The sequence below is a fragment of the Cylas formicarius genome, unplaced genomic scaffold (genome assembly GCF_029955315.1).
Source record: "Cylas formicarius isolate icCylForm1 unplaced genomic scaffold, icCylForm1.1 PGA_scaffold_2__14_contigs__length_35257938, whole genome shotgun sequence".
Classification (NCBI taxonomy): Eukaryota; Metazoa; Arthropoda; class Insecta; order Coleoptera; family Brentidae; genus Cylas; species Cylas formicarius.
The window spans coordinates 7,268,608-7,279,586 of record NW_026844319.1 but is presented as its reverse complement, the minus strand read 5'-3'; the positions used below and the strand labels follow the sequence as shown (position 1 = coordinate 7,279,586).

Below are 10,979 nucleotides of genomic sequence, written 5' to 3'. Positions count from 1 at the left end.
GGTAAACGCGAACACAGTTAAATGTAGAAAATGTCAAAATGGGTACATGTCGACGAATTTTTAAATTAAAGGTATTTAATATAACATTTTTAATTTTTATGCCATATTATTTTTTCATAACCTCTAATTCATAATCGTTTTGTTTCCTATGGTTACAGGATTCAAAAAAATTGCAGAAAGAGGATTGATACAAGAACTAGATGTTTCACTACCCCCTAAAAAAAAGCTGACGTCCCAGGTAACAAATTAGACCATTGAAGAACCGCTTAGAAGAGGGTAGTTTAACAGCAAAAATTATCATCAATGAGTTATCAATAAAACGACTTCTGATAACTTCTAGAGAAATTATCATAAGAAATTTAAATAAAAACCATCATTGCCAATTTGGAAAGAAAATTATCCAAGTAAAATATTATTCGGATAAATGGATATAAACACAGGTAAAGTTTTATCATGTTCAAATTATAAGTCGTAATTGATATTTGGTATAAAGTTAACGTTTCATATAATCTTTTAAAATTATTTACACCATTCAAGTTTTATTGTTTTTGTCAACATTTAAATGAATCATATATATGTGTAAGTATTTCAAATAGACGATTTTCAATTTATTTACTAAAATTGCATGATAAATTTAAATATTTTATTTACTTTTTTGACGGTAAATTTTTTTCATGTTATAATCCTGCAGATAAAAAACAAACCATCATTAACAATTTCCATAAAAAGAATGCCTCTAATCAGTTATTGAACATGGACCAACTGATAATTTCATTCAAAAAATTACCATCACTATTTTACAAAGGCTTATATCATCTAAATAAAAAGAAATAATTAAAAAATATATATATTTAAATGAATGAATGAAAACATGATAATTAATCTTAATTTTCTTTTAATATTTATATTATTATTCTTAATATGTATTTATGTATTTTTTAAATTATTCAAGTTTTTTAAATTTTAATTTCCTAATATTTCTTTTTGAATGTAAAATTTTCCATTTATTTCTCTCAATGAAAATTTAAAAATTATTATATATTTCTAGGTGGACAATAAATCACTACCGACAACTTAGTTATGAAGAATATCATTCATCAATTATGAAAAAAAAAAAATTATTAAATAAACGATCATTGAAACTTTGTAAGTATTCGTCGAGTCATCCAAGAAAATACTTCATTTAGACATAAATTTCAATTTAACAAGTAAGTTTTTTATATTCGTTTTATGTAACATATTAAGTTTTTCCAGTTTAACACAAGAAATGTAAAACATAAGTCTACACAATCTGTCAAACAAATTCGGTATTGTTTACAGATTCCTCTTTATTTCTTTTAAGAAAATAAAGTGACGACAAGAAATGAAATAAAAGAAAACTATAAAGAATAAAATATCGTTTATTTAAAAAAAAATAATTCAAGTGAATATCACATGTGATATTAAAAATATTCATTACTACATAAATTACTTCCCTTCCTAAAGTATTATAATTAAGGAAAAAGTAAAAGAAACAATAATAATGCGGATAAGTACAGATTATTTTTAAATATATTTTTCGATATATTTTTGCATAATGATGTTAAACATCTTAACGAAATTACCAAAAAACTACAATAATTTTCTAATATTTCATCGCATGTAATTGCCTAATAATATCATACATAATATCACATAATTGCCTAATTCGTGAAATTAGCAATATGACATATTTTAATTCTAACGTGAAATTTGTGACGTCATTTACAAGTGCTTGGCCCAAACAATGCAATGAACAGGCTCAGAAGGGGTGTTACGAATAGTACACCCTGGATAAGTTTTTTGCGGAGGTTTTGGTAGACATTCGTAACATGGTGTAACACCCTTTTTAATTAATTCTACTTGTCCGCCATTTTAGTATGGCCAAGGTATACAGACCATCCTTTTGAGCATTATAGCTATTATTTATGGGAAAAACACTATATAGTGATGACCCGAACATTTCTGTTGATGGTTTGTGAATCTTGCAAAGACGCTTTTATAATTTTTGAAAAAAAATCACAAATCAAATTTGACAAATTTGATTTTTGCGATTATCGGCACATACCTACAGTCGAAGCCTCTGCATTAATATATATGGTATACCAGAGTCAGAGGAGTTGGTGTGAAAGTTGCTATTCCGAAATACACTTTGAATTAGAACCCGAAGAAAACGATGATCACACCAGAATATATAATAATTTAATGGCGATAATTGATTTGTTTTAACATATTCATTGCGACCTAATAATGATAAAAATATTTGTAAAAAATTAGGCTTATGATAGCCTTTTTAGAATCCCCTCAGAAAAAACGACGATCACACCAGAATATATAATAATTTAATGGCGATTCATTGCGACCTAATAATAAAAAATATTTGTAAAAAAATTAGGCTTATGTTGGTCTTTTTTTTTATTCTAATGTAAAAAAAATGTATATGTATATGTCTAAATAAAAAAAACACTAAAGAGTTTTTTTTTTTACATCAACATCGACAATATTTTAAAAATTAAAAAAAACTATGGGATTGATGTTGCTATTCCGAAAAACACTTTGAATTAGGACGGGTTTTCATGGCAGCCCCACCGAGATGGCGCGGGGGGGGGCGGACACTCTACCAGCGGCAGCCCCCCCGCGGGGACTCTACCAGCGGAGGCTACGCCCCCGGGGGCCCCCGCGGGCGAACTACGCACCACGGACAACGGTTTGGTTGGAACCACGGACAATGGTTTGGTTGGAACCACGGACGACAGTTTGGTTAGGTTGGTACCACGGACGACGGTTTGGTTAGGTTAGGGTGAGCGGCCAATGGACGAGCGGGCAGAACACAAAAGATGAAGGCCCATGGGCGAGTGGCCAAAAAGAAGAAGTCCTGTGGGCGGGGGGCCCGTGGCCGGGAGGCCAAAAAGTGAGATTATGGGGTCCCTGGAAGTCCCTTTATCCATCTACTGTTGACCAGACGTTTACAGAGGAATAAAAAGTTTTTTTTAAGCTTGAATCCAAATTATCGAATCCGCTCCATCCAACTGAAATGTTTACGACTCAGCGTTGCCCCTTCTATCAATGGCATATGGCACAACATGGTTATGTGAAATATTTTGTTACATTTTTTGTTTCACTACTTTCTTCTGATTATTTATACTTTTTTTATTTATACTTATTTTCTTTTTTTTTCTCTTCTTCTGCTGCTGTTTAAAATTCTGATGTAATATACAAAAATGCTCAAAACTTGTTTTTGTATGTTATCTAAAATTCTTAAAGGGAAGTAATTATTTTGCGTCATTTTTTAAGAAAATATTAAAAGGAGTGAGTGGCTAATACAAATATAAATACAGAAAATTATAAAGAAAATTTATTAATCGTCTAAAATTTTGAATAATCTACAAAAATAAAGTTTTAACCATTCATTTTAAACGAGTATAGTATATTAGACTTGTCCAGGTATAGGGCAGAATAATATAATCACCAGAAACAGTGAATCTAAAAATGCAATAAAATATGGTGTGTGTGTCCTTATGTTACTGATCGAAGCTCTATTTTCACTTCTCAGTCACGGTGTAGTTGTCAATTTTTCAATTATTTTACCTCATCTTAATCTGCGTCGTATATATTTGTGATACTATATAAGGCGTCTCATTGAAAATAAAATAGGCAACGAATGAACGTCAAAATGAATGTGAACATATAATAAATGTAATACAATTAACAAATCTTCTTGACTTATCCCCTTGTTCGCTTCTTCAAAGCTTAACTAAGACTGGTTTGCACTCTACTCTGTGCCTGCTTGTATACTGTTTGAGGCCGTTGAAGCTCCGAAGAAGCAATAGGATAATTGTTGAAACGTCAGCATGGAATCTAGAAGATTTGTAAAAAGTATTGTGGAAGCTTCTGTGTAAAATTAATGAATACAGTGTTTTATTTGAAACTCCACCGAGTCTCTTACTTCACTAAGGTAACTATCTTTCTAAATTATACTAATTTCGTCTGAATACTTCATGTACTTTGCCATTTTACATTTTTGTCCAGGGTTTTTATGATACAGGGTTGTAATTAAATAAAAGACATTTGTTATCGTATATCTCGCGGCTTTTCGCAAACCATAAAACTCATTTTTTAAAAATATTTTACTGTTTGCAATTTCTGTATACAGAGTGATCCTTAATAAATGTTCACCGCCACCCCTTTTTTCCTTCAGATTTTAGATAGAAAAGTTTAATACAAAAATTGTAGGCTAAAACTGAAATTTTCCTTCCGTCTTATGTTTACATATATATTGCCAAAAATTAAAAATTCACTTGGCGCCTTTATTAAGTCATTTTGGCAGAAATACATTTTTAAGCTGTTGAATACTTAATATCTACTATATAAAAATAGCAATAATTATTAATACGATTATAAAACATACTTAGGCTTCGTTAACGACATTATTTCCAAATACTTCTTTTATTATGTTAATGTTTTCTTGCGTACTAAAATAAATTTTATTTTTAAAACGAAGCGTAAAGTCGACTGTTAGTTAGCCATATCTTTTTTCGTTTTTTCCGTGTCTAATAATCCCTTCTCTATATTTATTGCCCAATAACTTCGGCAACTTCATTCAGTGGCATAAACTCTTCTACAAATTTGGTATATATCACTTGATAATGCACCTTCATAAAATATAGACCCTACAATTTTGTTCCAGAACAGAATTCTGTATTTTGCTCTTGCCACCATAATATAAACAGACGTCTTATTCTTCATCCAGCTTTGGAATGGTTTGCCTTTTTCTTCTTTTTAAAATTTATTCCTGTGACATGATATATAAATAATAATGCCTTTATAGATTGTATAGGACAATTATTGTCAACATCACCGTGAATTTCCATATATTCGCGTCTTTCCGCAACTGCATTTTTATTATTTTTAATATATAGATTGAGAATTTAAAGTTTTTTTGGGAAACACCATAATTAAACACTTTTTTCTCTCAGAATTGCTAAATTCAGACGACGAAACGATCCTAGTAATATTAAAACTTGAAAATGTAAAAAATAACCATAATATTTTTAAAACCCTTGTTTAAAGAGCTCTGACATTAAGGTACAATAAACAGGGCTTTCCATAAGAAAAAAATATCTTTTTATCTGATACTTTTTTTGGATACTATTGTATATAAGGTGAAAAGTTAGAGGGGTATACATGTCACGTCTACTATTTTAATTCCTCTTGGTCACCGAAAATATCGAGTGGTCAATCTATTTGATGCATAATATCTATGGGTGAATAATATTCGGCCAGAGTATTCACCAATGAAGCGACAAGTGAAAAGTGGAAGTTAATTTAAGGTTATTGTTAATTGTAAATATTAAATTTATCATATTCTATTTATACTACAAAAAGACATGGGTGGAATATGAAAATGTTAATAATATACCCAAGTAAATCTTCGAATAAAATCATTTGTACACGTGACAAATTTCCACTGCGTTCATTTTTTTTATCTGGGGCTTACACGACTCAATATTTTATCAAAACTTTCTATTACCATCCTCAAAAACGATTTAAAGTGATCAGAGAAGAAAATTTCACCCCGCTTTATTGTTAATATCTACCTGAGGACTGACCCATATGTTTTCTTTTCTGTTTCTTATTCCTGTATAATCATATTTTTCTTTACAAACGAGTAAGGCTTTAACATTTCAATTAACTGAAAATTATTGTGAATAAATGGAATTCTAAAACATCAAAACAGTTAAACATGACTATTTCTCAGTTTATATTTAGACAAAAACTTCATCAAGTTGATTAATTTATTGTCAGTGTAAACCTAGTATTAGAACTGCAATTAGTCTACACGTGATACAAATGCCATCTCTAAAGAGTGTTACCTGTGAAGTTTTATCAAACCATTTTTAGGAAGATATGCGATCCTCATCTAACAGCCTTCGAGCCGGAAGCGATGGGAAATCTAGTCGAGGGTATGGACTTTCACAAATTCTACTTCGACAACGGTAAGACTTCTTCGTAAATGCACCGCGAAGACCTAATTACCTTTGTTTTAGTCTTGGGCAAAAATTGCAAAGCGGTGAATACAACAATACTAAATCCGCACGTACATTTGTTGGGAGAAGACGCTGCCTGTATCGCTTACGTGGGGTTAACTCAGTATATGGACAAGTGAGTATACTTACCCAGTAACCGCTGACGGAGTTTTGATTAATTTGGGTTAGTCATGTTAGTTAGGTTTGTCACACATCGCAAAAAATACACTGTCCAGTGAATCTTATACAGGGTGTTATTGAAATGATATCAAATGGCAAAAATAGTTGTTATAACGGTTGCAGCCTGGTGTTCCGAAAAATTTCTCCAAAAATTTCGGATAAAATGCTTCTCGCTGTAAAAGATCCGTGATTAATTTTTTGCAAGACCAGCGCTAATCAGCTACATTCAAACCTCAACAAATAATTTGTTCCATTCGTAGTGTTAACACAATTTGGCCAGCGTTCCTGTAATGCGTCCAAATATGAAAGCAGGCAGCAAATATAATTAAGCATGATTATTACTCTGTCTGCTAACACGACAAACTCTTTCCTATTGATTTTTGATACAAATCAAGGTACATACTAATATAAATTCAACCCCTAAGAAATAATCCAATATATTACTAAGCAACAAATTGTGAAGGATACGTTTACTACAGGGCAGCTACCCACATGGGCCTTAGCTTCTCCTCCAATACCGACGGGGGATCCATGTGATATCTACCTTATTCCTAATAATAATTTACATTCTCTTCTCAATTTCTTATGCCGACCGAATATCGGCGGTATAACCAAAAAAAAACTAGAATTGAGGAAAGTAATTCTAACTTCAACTACCTAACAATCTTATACTCACAAACCCACTTTATTATGTCAGGAAAATCAAAAATTCTCCGAGCAGATATAATGGGTATCAGTTAATCCAGGTGGTCTAACTCCCGATCATGCAAGTGTAGCCCCATTATGTGTAGCCCTTTCACTAATCACTAACCAAATACATGAACAAAATGGTCCATAAACATTAACATTCTTCAGGTTTACACCTCTGCCGCCGATAAATCAAATGAAGTAGTTAAGCAGTTCTATAAACAAATCCGCGAAGTACTACGAAGTCTAAATGAGAGGCATAACTAAGATTGAGGGCGCTGCTTTCTACGCATCAACATCAATTCACATTTCGTCGAAGCCAGTCCTGCATTTTCAATTTCAAAACATCTGGTTTCTTACTTAAAGGTTAAGTGCTCGAAGAGTATAGGTCCCATTTTGAAATGTCCGATTTTGTACGAATTGCATTGTGGTAATAACAGAATTTATTAAAAGCAACGAGTGAGATTTATTCTTTTTAACTTCTGCTGAAAGGAAATATTGCACATACATCGGTAAATAAACTAGACAGCCCTTCGAAACCCAGTGCACACCCGAAGAATAATCATTGGTGATTTTAACGCTAAAGTAGGGGCGGACTGCGATAGAAGCATATCCTGGAGCTGACATTGGTTCAGACCATAACCCTGTGATTATCAGGGGAAAACTGATTACACAAAAAGTTATCATTAAAAAATATAATATTGCTAAGGTCAGAAATAGAACTAAAGAACAGCATATTTTTTTTTTATTATTATTATTCCTTCCGGGATAATAATAAAAAAAATAGCCTTTTCTTATCCGACTAGGACCGAACAAAACATGCATTCGGTATCAGAATGGGCTCCAAATTCACTATTTGGAATATATTACGTAATTTCAATAACACCTTGTATAACAAAAGTGTCGTTTGCACTGTGGCTACCGATTTATTTAAATTTGAGGTTGATTTTTTATAGCTCAAAAGAGATCTGCTTTAATGGTAGTTTTATATGAGTGTTGCATATAACAAAATAAGAGAATGCTATGATGACGATGGGCTGGCTGGCATTAAATGCCATCATGTGAAAACAAGAATATCCAAGAAACTCGTCCGGTTGTGTCCAGGAGAGGAAGGTCTACTGCAAATGTATAATGTACTAGTTTCTTAGAAATAATACTGGATCAAAAACTAACTTGGAAAAATCACATTAGTTTCGCAACTTCTAAATTGTTTTGTAATAAGAAATTTGATGGAAACGGTCTCAAGCGAATTTTTTTTATACTTCGGACTCGTACTGGGACATGTAAAACAAAATAACACAAACCTGTTCAATCATTCACTATTCTCAAGATTATTTGTAAGTAAGGAAAGCCGACGAATTATATAGCTATTAAATGTTTTAATAAAATGTTAAGCCGTTAAATTTGAACCTCATGCTTTCTCAGTTTAAAGTAAATGTGAAGGAATTCCTTATTCAAAAATACTACTACTCGTGACAGATACTAAAGAAATAATTTATGCCTTATGTTTTTACTTTTTTTTGTGCTGTAAACTATACATTTACATTTGGATTATAACATTTACATTTTCTCTTTTTTTTATTGTCGTCCTCATAAATGTACAATATATTAATGTATTTGTGCCGTTTGAAGTAGAGAAGCGTTGTTTATACACTTATACAGGAGATAATCTTTTTGATTAAAACAACGAATAACTAAGCTAACTGGCATAAACTGCCAAGAAATAAGAATAGTGATGTTTCACATATCGGTAAATAAGCAATCGCCTTCTATAAAAAAATCAACCCCAAATATACAGGGTGTTTCAAAAAATGCACCAAATTTTATGGCATATTATCTTTCAAATTTCAAAAATATTTTTTATGTTCGGAAAAGGTAGTAACCTGACACTTTTTTCTTTAAAAATACTCCATACAAATCTACCACGAACGCGACTAGTAAATTTTTATGAAAATAGTTTCCATAAAAATGTTTTTTGTTGCTTGAAAGCAGTGTAGCGAATGACAGTGAAACATCTAGACTGGTTTGATAATGATGATAAAAAAATAGTTTTTTCTTCTAAAGCTCAGTTCACGTCACTTTTTTCATATAATGATGAATGATAGTGGAATGATATAGGATGATTCCTCAGAATATTGTATGAGAAAAGTTTCCATAAATCAAGGTTCATAACATAACATCTTTATCTAGTTTATGTTGTAAACTAACACAGAAATTTTATTTGTCCGTTTTGAAATCGTTATTTATGATTATGGTAACAATGGAGTATACTTATGGGTACCTACTATAATATCATACTGATTTTTCTATTAACTTATTAGTGGAAATTAAAAAAAAAAAAGAAATTTTAACGTTTTTATATGATCAAAATTTTAAGAAGGAGGACAGTAATTCTATTTTTTGCAATTAAGGCACGGCCAGGCACACACCCATCAGTCGGCAGAGAGCAGGGTGTGGCATAAGCGAGACAACAAGTGGCAAAACGTCCACTTCCACCGCAGCGGCGGTAACGGAGGCGCCGCGTTCGGATTTAGTTCACACAAATAGAACTGCCTAGAGCCGTAGATCTGTGGTCTTCGACCGGACCGCGTCTAGAGAAACCTACTGGAAAAAAAACTTCGTTTACTGTGAAAAAGTCTCTTTGTGATGTGTGACATTCATAATTTTCGATTTTGTATTTTTGCTTTTACGTTATCTTACACACGTACTATTTATGGATGATGATGTCTGTGTAACCTTACACACTTGTCGAATTAGCTGGAGGTTCTTTGTAAATGCCATTTAAAGCAAAGAGTTGCGTTAAAGCACAGAGTTGCTTTAAATGGGGTAAAAGACCTTCTTTAACTGTACTAGTCTCTCTGTTATAGCTAAGGTTGGTGATATAAATAATTACGTTGACATGTTTTAGTTGTGGCCAGTTCTGATGATGGTGTACTACCCTTTAAAAAAAATTATTTCTAAAATAATGAACACCTACATAGATTATTTTTCATTGGGTTGATGGTGCCTTAAACAGTTGCTTAACTCGATTGGTTAGAGTTTGTTTTATATAAATTTATCCAATTGCACCAAAATTTGGACGAAAGTGAGATTTTTTAATCAATATATCCACAAAGACAAACCTTTTAATTTTAGTTAACATTTAACTTCCTGGAGGTGTTCATTGTGAGAACTTTCCCCATTGTGTGATTTACCAAAAAGGGGTCGCTTATTATTATGCGATCAATTCAACCTTTCACCCTGTGGATATTTACTTTCAAAAACCAAGCGATCCTGTCAATTTTCGATATGACGATTTCAAATAGGCACTTTGGTGTGACAGTATCCCAAATAGTATGCTTGAAGCTATTGGAAATCCAACGAATTGCCCTTTCTGAACAAATGGGCTATCCAGTGGGGTGGAGTCGCATGTCATTTTGGAATCCAGGCAGACTTTAATAATGAATGAAATGCAAGTATGGATTTTTCTTGGAACGTACATACAATACATTACAACATACAATACATTCTTTTAAAATCTATAAAGCGTCTTTTATGAAATATTGAAAAGATAAATATTAAAATGTTTGAACTGCACTGTACTTGTACTAACTACAAGTCGTTAATAATAACACAATAAGCGAACAAGATGACAGGGCGAGAATTTTTTGGTTGGGCTGTCAAGGTTTAACCAAAGTATATGAACTTTAGTTTTTGGTTAGTAACGCTGCTTACTAACTCTAGGCGGTACCATCACGAATTACCTGAACCTGTACTGTATAATTATAATTAAAATATAGAGCGATCAATTCAAATGAGCTATAACGTAATAGATTGTGACTATATCTGTCTGACTTTGTTTTACAAATCCAACAAAAATAGGTTCTTAGAATACTTGAATTAAGTTTTTGGTATGGTTTGCTTGATTATTATCATTATATATATTTAAAGTATATCCAAAAGATATCAGCTACTGGACGTCCAGAAGTTGTACAAAAATTATACTCTAGTTTTATTCATTTCCAATAGTTGACATGTACTTTCTGGGATTCGAACTATATTTTCGGTTCAATGTATTTTATCTCATGT

At 31.9% G+C, this 10,979-nt stretch overlaps 1 protein-coding gene across 1 annotated transcript; it reads left to right on the top strand.

Annotated features, from left to right (window-relative positions):
* Nucleotides 1-1,898: 1,898 nt before the first annotated feature.
* LOC132698611 (calcium/calmodulin-dependent protein kinase type II alpha chain-like) lies at nt 1,899-9,458 on the top strand. The gene is made up of 6 exons (XM_060664805.1): nt 1,899-1,907; nt 2,602-2,754; nt 2,813-2,929; nt 5,900-6,014; nt 6,066-6,180; nt 9,323-9,458. Exons 1-6 carry the CDS (start codon nt 1,899-1,901, stop codon nt 9,456-9,458), a joined length of 645 nt encoding a protein of 214 aa, XP_060520788.1.
* Nucleotides 9,459-10,979: the final 1,521 nt, after the last annotated feature.

Coding starts and splice junctions, on each gene's coding strand:
- LOC132698611 (XM_060664805.1), top strand. Junction 2,930..5,899: donor CGTGGCCGGGAGGCCAAAAA/GTGAGATTATGG, acceptor TTACCTGTGAAG/TTTTATCAAACCATTTTTAG. Junction 6,181..9,322: donor TTAACTCAGTATATGGACAA/GTGAGTATACTT, acceptor TTTGCAATTAAG/GCACGGCCAGGCACACACCC.